Source organism: Telopea speciosissima, chromosome 10, assembly GCF_018873765.1.
Source record: "Telopea speciosissima isolate NSW1024214 ecotype Mountain lineage chromosome 10, Tspe_v1, whole genome shotgun sequence".
Classification (NCBI taxonomy): Eukaryota; Viridiplantae; Streptophyta; class Magnoliopsida; order Proteales; family Proteaceae; genus Telopea; species Telopea speciosissima.
In genome coordinates this window covers 55,200,216-55,221,507 of record NC_057925.1, presented here as the reverse complement: position 1 = coordinate 55,221,507, position 21,292 = coordinate 55,200,216, and the positions used below count along the sequence as shown (strand labels likewise).

The window sequence follows — 21,292 nt, the reverse complement described above, 5'->3', positions numbered from 1 at the left end:
ATTCATTATTAGAAATTTTAGGAATTCTAAGATAAACAATTCAAGAAAAAAATAGAATGAGAGATTTAGAATGACTAGGTTTAAATACCTACGTTCACACTTTGGGTGGATCTTTACCAAACAAACAAACAAAAACAGTTTGGGTGGATTACCTATCTCAACTCCTCCCATCATAATACACTATTATATAGAAGATAACACAAGAGTTCATCTTTTGGGATTAATTATTCCAATTAATTTATATCAATCATGTTAATCCACCAATTCCTTCCTTTCACAATCTTCTTTCTTTTTTGCTTTCACTATAGTTTTAATATGCTTTTTTCATCACTTTTAATGATAGAATTGATAGGAGCAAATGCACAATTGCAAAGAAGAAATCAATCAAATAATCTATATGATACTAAAAATTTAATATGGTTCAATATGAATATCTACATCCATTTGAGAGAATCAGAGATTTTTTATTAAACCTAAAAAACTCTATTCTCCACATCACAAAGTGATCCCCCTTTTTTTCTTCTTCTATTTAGGTTTTTCAACACAAAAATAATATATAAAAAATCCCGAAACCCTAATCCTCACACAATTACAATTTTACCGTTATAGATGTAAAGAACTCAAAACCTGAGTCAATACAAATACAAATAGTAAGAGCATATGTAAGAAGCTACTTTAGTAATCATATCGCAAAGCCTCATTTAACTGAAAATGGTAAAAAAAATTATGGGGAAGAGTTCCATGAGCCTACGAAATTTCATCAACCATGTCACAATGTAGGTTTAAATTAATTTTTTTTAAAGAGAAAAAAAATTAGTTTAAAATTCTTATATGAAAAGATATAGGAAATGCCTTCCCAATTTTCTTTGTAAAATAAAATGAAATAAAGTGACATGAAAAAAAACTAAAAAGAAACTTCTCAAATTATGGTTGACTGGATCAAATAAAGTTTAGAAAAGTTATTGTTTTGAGTGCAATTCACTTTCACCCACTTGACTTGTAATCAAACGTCGGACCATTCATGTTTCACACAATTATTGTAAATGGGCCCATCAGCATCAACGGATGCAAATATACATTTCTTGGATAATTTTTCATCTTGGTTAAGAATTTCCTAATTCTAAGAAAAACAAAAGAGGATTGTTTGTGATGGTGTTTATAGTTAGACTACTATTTGGAAGCGTAACCCTAAAAAAATTTCAAGAAGATAAAAGGCTCAAGGTATAGTAATGGAGGCTCTATTTAGTTGCAAGGAGAATTAAAAAGAAGGGAAGGAAAAAATTTCAAATCTAAAAAAAAAATTTTGGTAATCATTACCCCATATGATTGTATAAACTACTTAAATTTCTTACCCTATCTAGTAAAGATACATTTTACATGTAATATTTATTTTATATTTTAAACCAAAGGAAAATGGATGCAAAGTAAAGTGAAATTTAATAACCAAATATGGAATGAGTTGGAGTTAGATATATTATCACATGGGATAAGGATTAAAAAAATTCCTTTTTTAAGTATGAAAATTTCACTTCCCTTCCCTTTAATTCTCCTTGCAACCCCTTTCCTTTTAATTCCCCTTGCAATCAAACGGAGCCGGAGGTGCAATATGGGAGTTGTTTTCTATAAGGGATAATTTAATTCATATACAGGGAGACCTGTTGAGATAAGCTTATCTTAACGATCCACTATTTGAGCCATGTGGTAGGATGATATGACAATTCCGACCATTGGATAGATAGGCTTAGGTTTGAATCTGTCCACTTGATAAGCTTCATACATATCTATATATACCTCCACCACAGTCTAAGCTTGGCATGCATGGGTCCCTTATAAAATTGTAAATAACCCACTATCGAGAATCTCTTTCTGATTAACATATATGGACTAAGTTTCTTTTCATCCATAGAGGACGGTTCACTCATTATCCTAGGATTCACAAACCCTTAGGCTATTTTGTGTAGAGGAAAAGGTGGGGTGGGATGGTTGGGAAGGTGGGACCCACAAGTTGGTGGGGTTTTGTTGGGATGGAAATGCGTAGGTAAAGTTATTTTTCCCATGAATAATAAAACTAAACTTTGGATAGGATAGGAGTGGAATTATGAAATGTCATATCAACAGACATAGCATTTAATGATGTTCCCTGAGCTTTTGTAACTTCACCATCCAGTCCAGAATAACCAAACACGGTTGAGGTGGGATTTTGAAATGTCACACCACCATTTTCCCACCCCAATTCTCTCACCCCACCTAAGTCCCTTCTAAACAAACGGCGCCTTATAGGATTTTAGTATATTCCCAAAATACTCTCCCGATACCCCCCAACATATATAGTTGACATAATAATCAATCTAATTTGAATTTCTCACAGTGGCCTCTTCTTTAGAAAATTGATCGAGCGGTATATAAATATAAGAAAGGAGAAGCAGCTCAAGCCAGCTTAATTAGTTAAAGCCATGGAGTTAGGCATGCATGAATTGTAAAAGGTAGGAGTGTTGAATATTACATACACGATAGAGAGGAGATAAAATTGAAAAAGAGAAAAAATAGAGAGGAGATAAAATAGTGATATCACTTAATACATGACCACACACATACTACATAATTACTACCACGTGTACTACCCATAACCATTCAACCACATATAGACACATAACAGTGAATTTCATAATGAGGAAAAGAACTATGTCTGGGAGTGAGGCCAACACTCCCATGAGTCTATCTCTCTCCCCTCTATGTGAAAAGAAACCTTTCATACTACGTAGTTACTACCACGTGTATTGCCCATAACCATTCAACCAAGTATAGACACGTAACAATGAATTTTATAATAGGAAAAAGATCTCTGTCCGAAAGTGATGCCAACACTCCATTAATTTATCTCTCTTCTCTCTATGTGAAAAGACATATCTTCTCCTTATTTTAAGGAGGATAGAGATAGACACATGGGAGTGCTGGCCGGGTAGACAAGAAACTACCTCCCTTCCTTAATAAAGATACATATAATTGAGATATTTTTTATTAGTTATTGTTACTCACTCTCACGGCTTAATTTGTCCTCTACTCCTGGTAATGGATCGAAATTGTTTCTGTTCTATTGTAACATCATTGATTTTATATATATCCGTCCGTGCATGGTTTTAGCTCCTTATTCACTGTTCATATGACACAAGAGTTTGATTGATTGATCTGTCACATAACCTCACATGGGTCTTGTTGGCTTTCCCACTATATCCATTCAATCAGATCACCACAAAAACTTATTTAATGTCTTCCACATGCATGCCACCTCTCTTGCTCCACATTATTATTATTATTTTTTTAGTTCAAACGTACATGCTAATTTAAAAGGATTAACCAACTTTTCAAGCTTCAGAGTACAAACAAATGGAAACATACACTCCACCCACCCGATGAAGGACTAAAGCCCTACCATAGGAGAGGGGGGGAGGAGGGAAACCATATCTTTTTTTGATCAAAAGCACACGCCAGCTCAAAAGGGTTAACTAACCTTTCAAGCCCCATATGATATATTCTCTTCCACCACCCAACCAATGAACTTGATAACTCCTCTTCTTCTTTCCACTTTGAATCAATTATTTGGGTGATTCAAGTTTCAACACATATAAATCTGCTTTCTAAACAAGGAAAGCAATTATATTTTTTTAACTCTTGCGTTCCTTATAATCACATAAGCTTATCATGTAGGATTATTCAAAGTTGGGCTTCTTTTGAATCTTTCAAACAAAAGTTGTTGTAACAATTAAGTTTTATGGAGTCTAGGGGTTGTTGCAGAATTGGCATTATTGGCAGAATAGTATATATATATATTGAGTTCATCATTTCTAAGTTGATATATTTTTGTACTGGGTCCTACTGCCAATTGGATTCTGTAACCTAATTCAATCATTGTAGGCATTTTGTCAATTTTCAACTTCCAAGTCCAAATCCCCTCCCCCCACCCCCCATGGAAGACTTCCAATAGCTCTAACTAGCTCTTATCCTATTTCTTTGAGAAACATCAGCACATGCATGGCAGAAATTAAAACTAGAAATTAAGAGAGAAATAAAAGCAACAAATGGAATTTAATTTTGGGAAAGGATGCAAAAAATCTGATACATTAGGAAGGAAATGGATGGGTTGCAACCACCAGACAGTTATAACATGGGTTTGTTCATAGACATCACGTACAGTAGTAGTAGTTGTTGTTGTTGTTGTTGTCAAGGTTTAAGGTATTGGTATCATATTGGTCGTATCGGTATTGTTGGTATCCGATATTGATACTTGACCGACATAGTAACGATATATCAATCAATACTGAAGAACAAAATAGTCTAAAAATGCTTCATATTTTTTCTAAACGATCAGTATCGGTATCATACCGTGATTTAAATCGTTGATTGTACAATCAGTCGAATTTTTTTAACTCTTTTGTCATAGGTTTTGATGGATATGGATGGACCATATGATAGAAGACTTCATAAGTAGTTCATCAGCAAAATTTTAGCTCAATATAAATTTATGATAGGGTGAAAGTTTTCCTTCACCTCAGATGAAAGGAATCCCAATTGAGATGTCATTATGACCTGCCCTATGTACAATCAGCCGAACCATCTTCCTCACTGTTTAGGAGTCCCATCCGAGCACCAGAACGTTTGAATGAAGAGATTCTCTTTCCAGCATGGGTTATGGAATTTTCGGTCCTATAAACAAGGTCTGAAATAATGAATATGCCATAACCTCTAATATATAATAATAGGAAAAATGTTCTCTGCATTGGGGGCGCAGGATACGCCTAGACACATGGGGGTGGGCGAAATGACTGGCCCACCCCCCCCTTAATGATCGAAATGACTGCCCTGTCTCGCCCATGTGTCTCGGTGCAGCCTGCACCCCATGCGCTCCCAAGTAGAGAACATCGCCCCATAATAATATGCACAAATAGAGGTCAATGACATTTAATATAATGTTTCACCCATATCATGTGATTATTAACCCCTTCCCCCACTATTATATGAAGTTAATAAACCCCCTACTATTCCCGATGCCCATCCTAAGGCGCACACACACCCATCTGTGAAGGAATTCCTCCTTTGCTTTGTGAAAGAAATCTACCTTCTTCAACTTATACAATAAATTCATTTTGAAATATAATTTAACCAATTACACAAGTGTGGGGATCGATCCTCTATTTCATTGGTGATAATTATGGCAATTCTTTTTATTTTTCTTTATGTTATTCCTAAAAGGTAATTAAGGTAAGGTAAAAAAAGTTTTTCAAAATAATATGAAAGTGACTTATCATTTTGTCATTAAGAAACGTTATATCCTACGCATGATATAACACATTCTTCGAATATAGGTGTAAAATAACAGGACCTATCCTAATTAAAAGTGAGGAGGGATTGCAAAAAGTGGTGGAGAGAGAGAGAGAGGCAAAAAGTAGTGGGAAGGGTGAGAGAGATTTACTGCAAAGCTGGAGGGAAAATTATCTCCTCCATTTCCCCGCCCAGCCTAATTCCTCAGTGCCTCTAATAAGGAGGAGGGGGGCCACCTGGGGAGGGGTAGGGTGGTAATTACGCCCCTTGTTAGAGGCACTGGAGAGCTAGAGGGGATAAAGATCCAATTGTGGAGAGATGCATCGAGGGTTGTGGTTGCAAATGGTGCAACTATGGAAAGAGAGATGCATCATTGGTGGAGAGAGACGACTGAAATGCTTACCATCCTATTTGACAGTCAATAAGATACTAGTGTGTGATTCCATTACACAACGCTAACATGTAGATCCTCCTCACATTTTATATATGGGAAGCAGTTTTTTGTCTGGGAGTGTGGCCTACACCAGCACTCCCATGTGTCTCTCTGTCTCCTTAAAACAAGGGAGCAGAGCTGTCTTTTCATATGGGAAGGCGAGAGATAAACTCATGGGAGTGCTGGCTTAAGCCACACTCCCGGACAGAGTTTCTTTTTCCCTGTATATATTTATTTTGCTGTAGAAGGTATATTCACATTGACTTGGGTTATGTCATAGAATTATAGCTTTGGGAAAACACCAGCGAGAAAAGCCACTATATGGAGAGCTATATATAATAGAAACGTACACCAGACTACACATCCCATCCACCCAACAGCCAGAATTGCAAACCTATCCACATGGTACAATTAGATGGGCAACACGGAGGCTTCCCAGGCCTTCTTTCAAAGCCTGGGGCTTTAGTGCAGAAATAGTAACTACAGACACAGCATAACTGCCTATAACCATACGAGTAATTACCAGAAAAACTGCATAAGAACATTGAAATGAACAAGACAGAATTCACTTCTCAGGAAAATATTGTGGCAAATCCACAGAAACGTGATGAATAATCATCAGTTTGCTACGAACAGCACAGCAGTAACAACCCAAACAAAGGAAAATGTTCAGTTCTGGTTCTTCTTGCACAAGATCTTGATGGCTTCAACTTCTTGATATTGAGAAAGAACTTCTGGATAATTCTTCGATGAAGCTGTAACTCAATCCAAAGGCAAAACAACAAAGGAACATTCTCTGCCACAATAATTGGCAAATATCAAGATCAATATCATCCAGAGAAGATCACGCTTGCCGAATACTTGTGCTTCTAAAAACAACCAGCCTTGTACATTAGCGCAGCATCTGCTGTAGCTGAAGTACTTGATGCCTCTGCTCAGGTGGCAACAAGTTAATCTGTTCTGGTGTCAGACTCATGACCTGCTGAAGCAGTGCCTTCTCCATTTCGGGTGTCAACTACACCCCAAAAAAAATAACAAATTAAAAAAGACAAAATGAGGACTATCCTAGATAGGTAAACCTTGTTAAACTGAAAGGAACTAGAGGAACACGCATAAATTACCTGTGGTGGACGAGGAAGCTGACTGGTGGGCCCCATCTGACCAGGTAATGGAGGTGGACCTGCAACCTGTACTCCTGTTGCATTGTCTGGTGGACCAGTCATCCAAGAAGTCCCTCTTTCCATCTGCAGGGAGCCTCCTGCTTGATTACCAAAATCTGATGCCAAATGTGATCCTCCAGCCTAAAAGAAACACTTTATCAGGTGGGCACGAAAGGTACATATTCCAGTCTAAAGTCTATGTCACAAACATGGTACTGCATTTAGACTAATCCTAATGACATTTAGACTGATTAACCGATTAAATTTCAGTAACATACAAGATCTGATATGCTTTTCCAATTTACCTAGTACAGAATGCTTTCACTCAAGGAATGAACCCAGATTGATATCTAAGAAACTTTACAAGTGTTGTCCAACTCCATCTCAAAAAACCCTCTACCATTCTACCCTCTTTTAACAGAGGTCATCATATGCCTTAAACTTAGCCTCAGTTTCTACTTTTAAGCCTTCACCATTCCAGGACAAAAGAACAGATTATGGAATTGTTATACAATAGTAATTTAATTAGCAAATACAACCATGTTTAACCCTCTAGTCTCTATTAAAACATAGAAAATATTCAGAGTTTAATCAACAATCATATGATCAAATTTATGAATCATATATTAAGAACTTTGGGAGGTTGCATTACTCATCATGACACCACACGTCGTGGATATACGAAAAATTAGGATGTCTGGAGTAAAAGAAGATTTAAGGAGGATGACAGTAGGCAAGGCACCAGGTCCAAGGTCCCAATAAAAGTGTGGAAGATCTTAGGCATCTATGGTTTATCTTGGCTAACCAAGCTATTTAATAAAGATTAGTGAGCATAAAGATGGAGGAAAAGCATTGTAGTTCCGATTTATAAAAACAAAGGTGATATTCAGAGCTGCAATAACTATAGAGCTATATAACTAACGCATCATAGTATGAAACTATGGAAGAAAGTTATTGAAACTCACCTGAGATAAGAAACTACTATTTCGAAGAACCAATTTGGTTTTATGCCAGGAAGATCCACGAGAGAAGCTATTTACTTAGGAAACTCATGAAAAGATTTAGAGATTGCAAAAAGGATCACCATATGATCTTTATCGACCTAGAAAAGGCTTATAACAAAGTCCCTAGAGAATTAATTTGGCAAGTACTAGAGAAGATGATGCAATAGCACTTGACTTGTTGGACCAGCATGACCGAGTTTGGAAACCGAAACCCAGACAAAAGCAGTCCAGCCCAGGTTTTGGTCCAACAAGGATTGGAAGTAGTTTAGTTTAATCTTGTCTTTTATTTTCTCATGTTTGATCTGGGTATGATACGTAGGGAGATAGATACTAGATAGAGTTTGATTAGAAGTTATTTTTCAGTTTTAAAGCTTAATTAGGAGTCTTGTTATTTTCCTTCAATTGCATATACCCAACGCTGGACACAGAATTGAATATAAAATTGAATTGGGTTTTGATCTGCATGTGTGTGATTGTGTACTTCCTCTCCCCTTCCCTCCTCTGCAACTCTAAATCTCCCATTCCCCTAACTAGCCCTCAACCAGAAGAGAAGCCCCTATAGAGTTAATCTGGCAAGTACTAGAGAAGAGAAGTGTTTCCAGTAAATATGTGGACATAGTCAAGGATATGCATAATGGTGTGGTGACTAGTGTAAGAACTGTGTGGGGTCAAGGTAGTGATTTCCCAATTACAATTGGGTTACATCAAGGATCAACCTCAAACCTTTATTTGTTTACACTTATCATGGATGATTTAACTAGAGACAATTAAGATCAGGTTCATTGGTGTATGCTTTTTCTGATGATATTGTTTCGGTCGATGAGACAAAAGCAAGGACTAACGCCAAGTTGGACTTATGGAGATGAACCTTGGAATCAAAAGGTTTTAAGATAAGTAGCATGGTTCGAAAACTCAGTGAAATTTTGCCAAAATTTTGTAAAATTCGGTAATTTTGAATGGCTCGAGATGAAACCATATACAAAACAAGAAAGTTACATTATTGCATACCGAAATTTCGACAATTTGGCGAATTTTGGTACTTTTTGTACCCTTCCAAAATAATACAAAAACTGGGTATAAATATACCCCATTTCGCGAGTTTAAGTCGAAACTTCAACAAAAACTTGCTGGTTTTGACCTGGAGAAGCACCAACGAGCTGGAAACTTGGATTTTTTGCCACATCACTCCTCCAAACAGTGCTAGGGCTTGCCACATCACTCCAAAGAGATCAATTGCTGCTTAACAAGGAAGATTTGACTACATCCAACTATTTCAGGTAAACTACCTTTTCCCAAAATTTATGTTTTGGAAAAAAATATGACAAATACTTGTTGTATGGGGGTTGATTTTTTATATATCAGACACTGGAGGCCGATCTACGACCTCACGGTGTTGAAATTATATATATATATTTGTAAAAAAAATTGATTTCCCTACAACAAAAATGTGAAAACATTAGGGTTAATATAAACTAGATGTGACTCAATTATACGTATGTTAATCCCCATTAGCCAATCTACGGCCCCACGGTGTCGGAAATTATTTTCTTCCAGTAAATAATTATTTTTTTTCATTTCCAAAATTATGAAAATATTTAAAAAAAAATAAGGAAAATAAGGAAAAAATTCTGTTTGTTTAGAAAAATAATGTTGCTGATTTCAACGTGTTTTGAAGCGCATGAGGCTTCTAATGCTGTACCATATTTGGTTTTCTTGTATTAGGCCAATATTTTATTGAAAAAATTATAAAAACTATTTTTAATTATGACAAAAATATAAGGGCGAGGGGAAAAATAATAAGTGCCTACATAGTTGTTTTAGTTGTCTCAGTTTGATGTTTTTCAGTTAATAATGGCTTCTTTTTCTTCATACAACAATAAGGAGGTGAGATAATGACTGATAGTAAAGGCAATGGGGGAGGCGGGGAAGAGGCAGGGGATGAGGCAATGGAGGTGACAGGGGAGATATAGCATGGATGCATGGTACTCCTATTGACAAATGGGTTTCCTATGTAACATGGGTCGATCCATATTATAAGATCGACCCATGAGGTTAGTTATCTTGTTTTTATTTATGCCTAAGGGTAATTATGTAATCGTTCCTACTCTGGAATTTTCTTCCTATCATTATAAATAAAATCCTTGGCTCTGTCTCATTGACAAGCCATTCCAATTATTCCTTCATGGCATCAGAGCCAAAATCGATACCTAAGGAATAAATCCCAATTCCCAAAAATCGATCTCCATTCTTAAGTTCGATTTTTTCCCTCTTCTCTCTCTTCTCCTTCTCAAGATCGATCCCTCTTAGATCGATTCTCCCCCCATTCTTCTAGTTTCTTCCAACCCTTAAACCCAACCTTACAACCGAGACTTTTTCCCTTCAGTCTCCATCACTTTATGGGGGGCGGTACTTTGAGGTGATCAAATAATGATCTAGTACCTGCCCTGGATCTTAACTCCTTTTTTCTATCCTATTTATGAATTATGATCTCCATAAAGGTCGAGATCATTATTGAAGACATTGCAGATTATTTTTCGAGAGATACTCTCAGCCACTATCTGCAATTTTTTTTTTCCAGATTTGAAGTTCTCAGCATTCCAGATTTTTTGGCATCAATCTTTCTTTCATCGCAGGTTTTTTTCCTGCACTTTAAGATCGACACCACAAAGGATTAAACTACATCAGACTATTTCAAGTTTTCCAGGTCTTCTACAAAAACCAATTATCAGTTTTCTGCAGAAAACGATAACTGCAGATTTTTCTGCAGATCGACTTTGTTAGTTGGGTTTTTTTCTGCATTTTTTGTGATCAATATTGTGCAACTATTATCATTATGCCTGAGTCAGACATATCCACAGCATCTACTGGCCCATCTGTTGCACAAGGGCCCGTCTGATTTATATTGAAGGAGTTATGTACCGGTCAAACTAAATTTAGTGTGCGCGAATGTTGTCAAAATCGCTCGGAATGAAAATATTTTTTTGGACATCAAAACAAATGAATATTTTACCGCACTTTTGGTTTTTAGCAATGTTTTACCATATTAAGATTTATGGAATTTTTAGATTTGAGAAAAACCCCAGCATTAGAAAGTTGAAAATTGCACCTACCGCCGAATATCCAATTTTTGTTCTTGAATTGGGGGGGGTTGACTTTTTTTTTCCTTTTGGAATTTTATTTTTTTACTATTTTTATTGGATTCAAATGGGGGGTATTTTCTTATTTATGAATAATATCTTAAATAAATGAAATACAAATACAAAATCATTTACTTTGATATTTGGCATAAATAAGTGCTTGGCCTGACAACTATGACTCTCAGTACACTGTACGTATACTAGTAAACTTGGGTCAAAAACCCCAAGTACCATTTTGAGTGTTTTTTTTTTTTTTTTTTTTGTGAAAATAGTTCATACATTGTGTTTAGAATGTCAAAAATAGGCTATATACAAAAAATCAGATTAAAAGAAAGCATTTTTGGGCACTGAAACAAAGGTTTCGAGATGGCTGGGAAAAAGTACCAATTTTTGACAGGTTTCGACCAAATCTCGGTTTCAGCCAGGTCGAAACCCAAGTTCTTGATCCTTGCTTCTCCCACACTATGACGTGGCATGCATTTGTCATGCAGACGAAGGACAATGCGCGTCGGCTCCATCAAACCAAGAGTGGACTTGATCCAACACATCATAGTTCATAGCAGTAGACAATCATAGTATTGTATTGTTGGGACCACTATACTTGGGTATTTATGTAATGTATTGCTCACTGAATCAATTGTGAACAAGAAAGGCGACATAGATGACGATGTTGCCCAAAGGATTAAAATAGGGTGGATGAAGTGGAGAGGCGCGACCAGAGTTTTGTGTGATCGGCGTATCCTTTTAAAGATGAAAGGAAAATTTTATAGAACTGTCATTAGACCAGCCATGATGTATGGATCGGAATGTTGGGCTGTGAAGAAGTGTCATATAAATAACTTGGAGTTGCAGAGACGAGGATGTTAAGATGGATGAGTGGGAAAACTAGGAAGGATAAAGTAAGAAATGATCATATTAGAGCTAGGTTGGGACTTGGGAGTAGCTCCGATTTATGAGAAACTTAGAGAGAGTCGATTGAGGTGGTATGGCCATATTCAACGGAGGCCTTTAGAGGCCCCAGTCCGGAAGAGCGACATGATACCAATTAAGGGAACCAAAAGAACCAAGTGCAGGCCTACGATAACCTTAGGAGAAGTGGTGAAGAAAGACATGCTTAGCTTAGGCCTAACTCCTCGTATGACCTCAAATAGAGCTGATTGGAGATCAAAGATCCATGTGGCTGACCCCATTTAGCTGGTCTTTGTTGTTGTGATGTTGTTTTGTATTCACACCTCTTCGGGACCTAGAGCAGAATGTTGCCCAGAAGGGTTGATGCCCTAGAGTTTGTGTCGATGTGGTATGTCCCCCCCCCCCTCTTTTTCCTTCTTTAATTTTATCTATCGACACCCATGTAGTTGTATCCATGTTGTCCCCCCCCCTTTTTTTAAACTATGTTAGTTTTAATCATTTGTCTCTTATTTGATCCATGTAACCGACCCCATTAAGTTGGGATAAGGCTTGGATGTTGTTGTTGTTGTATTGCTCACTGGACTTTGTAGTTTCTACTTTAAGACTATAATTATTTCTTAAATAGTTATTCAAAGTAGAGTATATGTCGTGTAACTTTAGTTACACTAGGATAGATAATGAGGCAGTGAAAATTGATGGAGGGAGATTCTACAAAGTGATTATTTTAAGTGTTTGAGCTCAATCATAAATAAAGAAGGTGATATAGAGGATGATGTTTCACAAATAATTAAAATGGAAGGTATAAAGTAGAGAGGTTCATCTGGTGTGTTGTGTGATTGAGGTGTTCCTTTAAAACTTAAAGGAAAATTTTATAGGACAGTCATGACCAGCTATGATGTATGGTGTGAAATATTCGGCTGTTAAGAAGCACCATATAGATAAACTCAGTATAGCTGAGATGAGAATGTTGAGGATGTGTGGTAAAACTTGGAAGAATAAAATAAGGAATGATAAAATTAGAGCTGATTTGGGAGTAGCTTAGATAGACGATAAGCTATGAGAAAGTCGTTTAAGATGGCATGGACATGTTCAACGGAGGCCTTTAGATGCTCCAGTACAGAGGGGTGATTTGATTCAGATGAAGGAGCTGAAAAAGCCCAGGGCAGACCTAAAATGACTCTGGGAGAAGTGATGAGGAAAGACATGCATAGCTTAGGCCTCGTATCAAGTATGACCTCGAATAGAGCTGATTAGAGGGTAAGGATCATGTAGTCGAACCCATTTATTTGGGATAAGGCTGAGTTGTTGTTGTCTATTAAGAACTTAGAGAGGGAAATTGGGAAAAATTAGAATAGAGAATGAGTATCAGAAGATCAATTTTAATTTATGCAAAGAATATTGATCATTGAGCTGTTTACTTAAGCAATTTATAGAAATGTTGAGGGAAGAAAGATCTTCACACGGATCATTATTCGACTCTCAGAAGAAAAAAAAAATGGAGAAATATATGATGAATGATTGGAGAAGCTTTTTTTTTGGGGGAGGGGGGAGAGTATCATGTTTTTGGTACACAAAGAATAGTATAAAAACATAACCGTTGTCGTTTTAGAGGGGGAGAGGCAAGGGTTTCAAGTAGATATATCGACATAATTACAATTTACAAATATGTAAAACTGAAGCTGTGACAAGTGCTAGAAATCCTAGGGGAGAGACATGTGGGTTTCCATAGTGCATCTAAGCTACTGATCAGAAGAAGCATACTTCTTTGCCTTAGTGATGGATAAGTTAACTGACAGATACAGCATCGACTCCCAAGGTTTATGTTGTTTATTAACGATGCAATATTTGATAATATATAAAGAAGGATTCTAACTGGGAAAAGGGATTGTTGTATTAAGGTGAACTACAAAGACATAATAAAACCCTACATGATCAAATAATTTAGAATAATTTGGAGTAAAACAGAATATATGAAGTGCAAAGGAAAAACAGGTGTAGAATTATTAGACTAAGATTGATGACCAAAAGTGAACATTGACCATTTCTGCTCTTCAAGCCCTAAATATGGGGGAACAGATTAAAAAGGAAGTTGTCTATAGAATAAGTGATGCAGTACTAACCTCAAACCAGTGAAGTCCAGTGAGAGATCAGCTTGCAACAGGATCGCATGAGTAGGGACAACTTAGATATGCATGAAATTATGGTTGAATGGTCTATTTGTAAAGGAGAACTGATGTAGATCGAAGCATTATGAAGAAAAGTACCAAAAAACCTGGTCACGCTGTTACTGTTTGAACAGTGTTGTGGGGCCTAATATCGACAGCTGGTTTGGATGAGATGCTGCCAATATTTGTTAGGATATTATATATTAGTTGCTATTTCAGTAGTTTATATTTTCTTGCATTATTATTGAGTCAATAGCTAGAGTTTCTATTTTTCCAGCAAGTTTCAAATTTAGGTTTTTTTGTTTCAGTTGCAGACAAGCAACCTCCTCATGCTATTGGGAGTTGCTAATTTTGTAATGACTATGTTAAACATTATAAATAATAAAAATGGACTCCTATTGCCCATGATTTGAGTTTTTTTTTTTTTTTTAAAAAAAAGAATGGCTTTATGCTAGTTTGCTGCGAGAGAGGGCTTGAGTGAGATGCCCTTGTGGAGATAGGTGGGATAACTTCTCCATGGTAAGTGAGATACCTACATATCCTTCTTATTTTTCCTTTGTTCCTATTTTCATTGTGCTGTGATATACCTGATGTATGAGAGGATTCAAAGGACTATTCTACTAATTCATTAAAGCTGCTGACCATTAGAAACTGTTCTGCTGAATGTTCCATCAAGTGCTAGTTGAATACTCAAGATCATTCCCTGCAGCTACTTGTGTTGATGTTTTCTGCAACAATACTACATACATATCCTTCTTCTACTCTACTTTTCTATTTTTTTTGATAAAGTTCTACTCTACTTATTCTTCCTTTGTTCCTATTTTCATTGTGCTGTGATATACCTGATGTATGAGAGGATTCAAAGGACTATTCTACTAATTCATTAAAGCTGCTGACCATTAGAAACTGTTCTGCTGAATGTTCCATCAAGTGCTAGTTGAATACTCAAGATCATTCCCTGCAGCTACTTGTGTTGATGTTTTCTGCAACAATACTACATACATATCCTTCTTCACTCTACTTTTCTATTTTTTTGATAAAGTTCTACTCTACTTATTCTTCCTTTGTTCCTATTTTCATTGTGCTGTGATATACCTGATGTATGAGAGATTCGAAGGACTATTCTGCTAAATACTAATTCATTGAAGCTGCTGACCATTAGAAACTGTTCTGCTGAATGTTCCATCAAGTACAGTTGAATACTCAAGAGCATTCCCTGCGGTTACTTGTGTTGATGTTTTCTGCAACAATACTTCAAGCTCAGGAAATTCCAGATCCAACCATTAGATTCAATCCTTATTTTGACAGCAAAGCATCCTACCCAGACCCTTCCTTCGATGATGAAATTGGACTGATCCAATGGCTGAAAGTTGTTACAGGCTGTAAGTTACTATTTTCAATTTTACTTTCTAATTTTGTAGCCCTGTTGCAACTCCTAATCCAGCCATCAGAACTGACCGAGACTCTGAAGAAACACTCCCTCCTAAGAACCCTACACTCGACTGGATTGGTTTCCCCAACAAAGGAGTCTTGTTACAAATTTGAGCCTTACTTTTTAATTCTGAGAACCACTAATGTCATAATCTGACCATCAGATTTAATTGTCATTTGGGAATGTTATTCTGTACCTAGTTCCTACCATCGATTGAAAAGATTTGTCCATCTGAGATGTTTGTTTTCTATTTTGAGGTCTAACATATTAATACATTCTGAGGCTGCTAGTTCTGTTGACTGAAGAGGATATTCTGCTGTTGTGTTCCTTGTGACCCTACTGCTGAACAGAATACTTGTGATCCTATTGTGTCTGGTTCCTAGTTGGGAACTGGTTCTACGTTAAGCACAAGTCTGTAAAATCTTATGTTGATCTAATGGTCAGATTTGAAGATATTGGATAGTGATGGTGCCTATAGGTGAAGAGAGAGAACAAGGTAGAGACAGATGGAGAGTTGGAGAGGGAATATGGGGGAGAGAACACGGTGCAAAGGGGAAACAGGGAGAAAGCGGATGGGGCCGCGGAGGCTTATTTGAGTTGCCGGAGTGTTGGAACGCCGGGAAGCAAGAGATGCTTGCAGCATTGGGTTGCTAAAGTATGGACCGCCAGAGTCACGAGTTTTAAGCGTAAAGCCGAAATGAAGATGAAAGGTAAAAACAAGAGGAGAAATGCAAACCCTTATCCAGTAAAATGGTAATGTAGGGTTTTTGTTATTACACCTGAATTACTCGTATAATTCAGAAAATCATAATTAAATGCAATATTTAAACGCATTCCAAAAAGGCACATTTTTTTCAAAACATTGAGAAAAAATTGTATTCAGGAGAATGATTCGTATTATTCAGTTCGGCCAAATTATTCAGCAAATTTAACAACTATGGGTACAGCACATTGGTTGAAAACTGCAGCATGAGCCTGCCTGTCCATAAGGCTTACCTAGGCAACCATTCAACTGGACTGGATCAAGGCCAACTCCAGGCTTCACTGTCCACCAGGACAGGCAGCTACCGTAGGCCTTCCTCGAGGTCACGTAGGCCATGATAACAACCATCCAATTCAAAAACTGGCAAGGGAATACCTGATAAAGTGACTGGGGTGGTGGCTGATTCAGAAGTGGCGGCTGTCCCAATGGAAATGAAGGACCAATGTTAGCTCGAGGTTTGGCACCTGACTGAACAATTAAATTCCATACATTAATAAGTGACATTAATAGTGCTTATTGAAATAATTTAAAAACTTCCATTGTCCTACTTACATGATAAGTGGATTGTGAAAGATGAGGCTGGGGTGCACCAGAATGCTGGAAACCCAGACTTGAGCCCATATGTGAATTAAGCTGATGTGGGTAAGGTGGCATTGAAGGTGGCCTAGGTTGCTGTGGTAAAGGTGGTTGCGGAGGCATAAGTGGAACACCACCGATCTGTAATGATTGTTGCTGCAGGCTGGATACATTAGGCAAATGTATATTATGCATTTGAGAGGATATTGAATGTGTAAGGGAGGTCACTGGTGCATTCAGATGCCCCTTAGCTTGCTGCATAGTTGGTAGGGCATGTGATGGCATACTCTGGGACAGAAGTGTCACTGGTGGAGCAGAACCAGATGGGACGGTCATTGCAGGTTGGTTTTGGTGCAGCTTCCTCAATGGAATTTGAGCCTGAGATGCACTTGATTGGTCCTGCTGTCCAACTGGCACAGGCAACGACTGAGCAGCTTGAATGTTTAGCTGCTGACCTGGTTGTGATGTTTGCTGAGGTTGCTGAGAAAGTGCTTGCTGAATGTTTGGCATCTAAACAAAAAAAAATACAAGTCTAGTTTGCAAACAGCCATACCAATGTAAATTCAAGAAGAAAAAATTTTCAAGGGAAGGGCTGAAAAGAAATACCACTTGTGGAGGTTGCACCATTCCGAGCATAATTTGTGCCTGAAGAAATATGTCAATGAAAGAAAACTATAGTTCAATGAGCCAGTACAAAAATTATATAACACCAGAACAATATGAGTTCTAAAACCAGAAATAAAGCAGGATCATCAATTGACCACTATATTGATTTGCCTCACTGGATTTTCAAAAACCAATACATCACTTGGAGTTGTGAAATCCTAAGATTGTGTCTTGTGGCCAGAGAAGAAATTTAACCTAATTGTTCAGATCAACATTCACAAAGATCTTATCTGAGTTCCAAAAATATCTACACTAACAGGTAAGAATCTGGAGGAATATGGAGGAATCGAGCAGGTCTTTGGGGAACTAAAAAGCACAGAAGGTACATAAGCCCCATGAGCAGAGTTTTCTAAACTAACTAATATAAAAATAAATATACCAAGGGAAGAAAAGATTTTAAAGAATAAAAATATTTAAACTAAGCTACAAATGAAGGGTATTATTCTATGACCCATGGACAAAGGCACAAGGCGTCTGACACTGCAACTTCTAGAGATCTAGAAACCAGAATAAGGCAACCTGAATACTAAACCAAGAGTCAACTCTAGGGAGTTCAATAGCTCGGTAATGTATAAAAAAGAGCACATAGAATATCACTACCTTGGAAATAAATCCTCAAAACACTATATGAAAAAAAAAAAAGGAGGAAAAGATTTAGGGAGAAGAGGAAAAAAATTAAGAAGAAAGAAACCTGGAAGAGGGCTCTGGTCAGAAGAGGATTCTCCACAAGTATCTGTCTAGCTTGCTGCTGGTTCTGTTCAATCAGAGTCTGCAAGGAAAATGTTTTTTTTTTTTTTTTTTGTTATGAACAACAAATTTTATCTTAAGGCTATGTTTGGATGTCAAGATAATAAAAGAAAAAACATAATGAGACAAAAATCATGATGATGCAATGATTGATTTATGTTTCTCTCCTCAAGTTCAAAATTTTTTGAATTTTTTCTTTTCTTGACATCCAAATTGGACAAGGGATAAGATGTAAGGGGAAGGCAAAAGAAAATAACAATAACCGAAATAAAATTCAAGAGGAGAGCATTTAATTGCAATACCTTCATCTGACACATGATGTCATATAATTGGTTCTTCGACATTCCAGCTAGATTAGAGGTGAATGCTTCACCACCCATTGGCTTCCCCGCCATGGCTCCTATACAAAGAAAAAGCAATACACGCTTCAGCCAAATTCCACCCAAACATCTGGGTGTATGCATCATATACATCCCACTTAAATGTTGAACTAAATGGGTCTTAAAGCCCAGGCTACGCGATAAAAAAAATACATTAGTAAAAACTAAGTTGACCATGTTTTACTTTTGAAGTTAGTTGGTTCAAATAGGCCTCATGTCATTTATTTCGTTAAGGAAATTGGCCTAAAACTATATCTTTTATTACATTAATATCAAGAAACCATCACTGAATACTTTTCGTTCAATAAGCAGAAAGATAAATGGATGTAGAGGAAATATGACTTTCTTGGCCTAGAATCTACTCAGTAGAAATTGAACTTGACATGAAAAGGGCAAAAATATTACAAAAAACAAATGTAATGTAAATAAAAGCTAATATTCGTGATAAATACTATCCTATTTTTTTGAGGGGTGTTGGAAACAATGTTTTCTTCTGAGTAAGAAGAGCAATAACATGGATTCTATCAAACGATTAATTGAGAACATAAAAACAGAATTTAGAATAGGTACCCATATTCTTATGTGTGTAGAAATAATGATTCTTCTCTCTGTAGAGATGGGTGTTTTTAAAGGAAGAGAACATGAATGGAATTATAGCTAACATTCCTCGCATATATAAATTCAGCTTTACAGTAAGTTGAGAGTTGCGACAACAGAAAATGAGAATGTGAGATAACCTATTATCTTCTAACACTGTTAAAGTGGAACAGATCAGAAAAATCCATTAATTAATCAAAAAAACAAATAACAAGAACATAACTTACTCAGAGATCAGAAGCTCAAATCTCTGCTGCAAACGATGCTCGAATAGCCGGAATCAATAGACGATTCGCCGTAAATTGGCAACTACGCCGTGTTTTAGGTCACCGCCTTCTTCGCTTCTCTCATGCGGGTAGCTGAGAACTGAGAAGGGCCTCAACGAGAGATGGGCCGGAGTTGTACAAAGCGGAATCCAATTGGGTTACGATTCTGAAAACAGGGCAATAAAACCGAGGGGTGTTTCCGGGTAAAATAGAAACAAATAGAATAGAAATTCAGAAAGGGCCGAGGAGTTCTGTCATTTTTAGTTTCTATGTTTTATTTTTAATCTGGATCAATCTATGGGAGAATGTTCTCTGTGCCGGGGTGCAGGCTGCGCCCAGACACATGAGGGTGGGCACAATGACCACCCTGCCCCCCCTGAGTGGTAGGCCCATGTGCCTGGGAGCAGCCTGCGCTGTAGCACAGAAAACAAGAGCCCTCAATCTATTTAGCAGTTTAAACCATGGCAACTACAATGGTACGATCAGATTAAGGGGGGTATTTGAAACCCTAGTTAGTAGGGCTCAGCCAGGGCTTAGTTTGAGGTTGGGCTAAGAAAGGCCCAGCCTTGCCGGTCCTAGGGTAGGGGGGCTTGGCCCTGTTTTTATCAATTTTTATGTCATTTAATATACAAAAAAGTAGAAAAAAAAAAAATTTTAACATAAATATATATGTGTGTGTTTAATGGATTGAGTTTCCTGTTCAGATATGTAGCATAGCTAGCTCCTCCTATGTCTATATCTCTCCTACCACAATAAGGGGGTAGATATGTCATTTTATAGGAAGGATGAGAGAGATAGACACTGGGAGGAGCTAGCGTATGCTACGCAGCCTGGCAGTGTTCTTTCTTCCTTATTAAAAAAAACAATTCATAAATTTGCTAACTATTGTCCCATGGGATAGACTTTTTAACCCACCCCAATGTCATCTTAGTGAGAGAGAGTGATAGGTGATTGCCTTCAATTATAGTGTTATCTTTTGATTGTGAATGCTCCCTCAGTCCCCTAAATTGGTCCAAGGGGCCTAAGTATTGCTTAATTTGTGATTCATCATTTTTTACTCATATACCCTCCTTAGAGGTAGGGGTGTCAATTTGGGACCAGATGTGATAATCGTTTCAAAACATCCCACTAAAACCCGGTATTCGATTGTCCCATTAATAAAAAAATTTGACTTGAAAAGATTCAATAGTTTGGACAAAACTACGGCCATGCAGGTATGAAATTTTCTACAAAGCTTGCATCTTTGATCCCTAGAGGAGACCAGAAACCCAATGACTGTGATTTCTCTTTTAGAGTCCGTAATGGATACACGACGAATAGATTCTTCCTCTTTTGGATTTGGAAGAGGGAGAGAAAAGGTCACGGCGAGACGAGCCATTTATCATTACGATAGGTGTCATGTGGAAGTGCAGTGATGTATGCAGTTGAGGTATATGACTAGCTGATTGTAGAGCACTCTCTCGGTGGTCGAGCTACCTCTGTATGCCCTTATTAGTAAGGGGATTACTTACGCAATACACCACACCATTAGTTGATCAAAATCTTTGCTTTTTCACAAAAGAATGTTCTTGAAATTGAAAGAAAACTGGCATTATTGAATGAGACTGGAAGCACGGATGAGCCTCAGCAAGAAAACCAAAACTTAATAAGGGCGCTGGCGGTAAATCAGCTCGACCACCTGGGGAGAGTGATCTACGATCAGCAGCAAGAAAAGGTTGATAGTAAATCAAAATTGGATGGT

General features: G+C 37.2%; 2 protein-coding genes across 2 annotated transcripts in view; both read right to left on the bottom strand.

Moving 5' to 3' along the window:
* Nucleotides 1-6,371: 6,371 nt before the first annotated feature.
* On the bottom strand, nt 6,372-19,688 carry LOC122641874 (cleavage stimulating factor 64). Its single transcript, XM_043835192.1, has 8 exons — nt 19,513-19,688; nt 18,611-18,708; nt 18,253-18,330; nt 17,502-17,540; nt 16,872-17,405; nt 16,695-16,787; nt 6,871-7,050; nt 6,372-6,764 (listed from the first exon to the last, which is right to left on the bottom strand). The coding sequence occupies exons 2-8, from the start codon at nt 18,701-18,703 to the stop codon at nt 6,642-6,644; spliced, it is 1,140 nt and encodes a 379-aa protein (XP_043691127.1). The 5' UTR covers nt 18,704-18,708; nt 19,513-19,688; the 3' UTR covers nt 6,372-6,641.
* The window catches only part of LOC122641873 (folate-biopterin transporter 1, chloroplastic-like), a 38,760-nt gene continuing 25,866 nt past the window's right edge, over nt 8,399-21,292 (bottom strand). Inside the window, exon 10 of the transcript XR_006329977.1 lies at nt 8,399-8,409. The gene's annotated coding sequence lies outside the window, so the exon portion shown is untranslated. The remainder of the gene's footprint in view (nt 8,410-21,292) is intronic.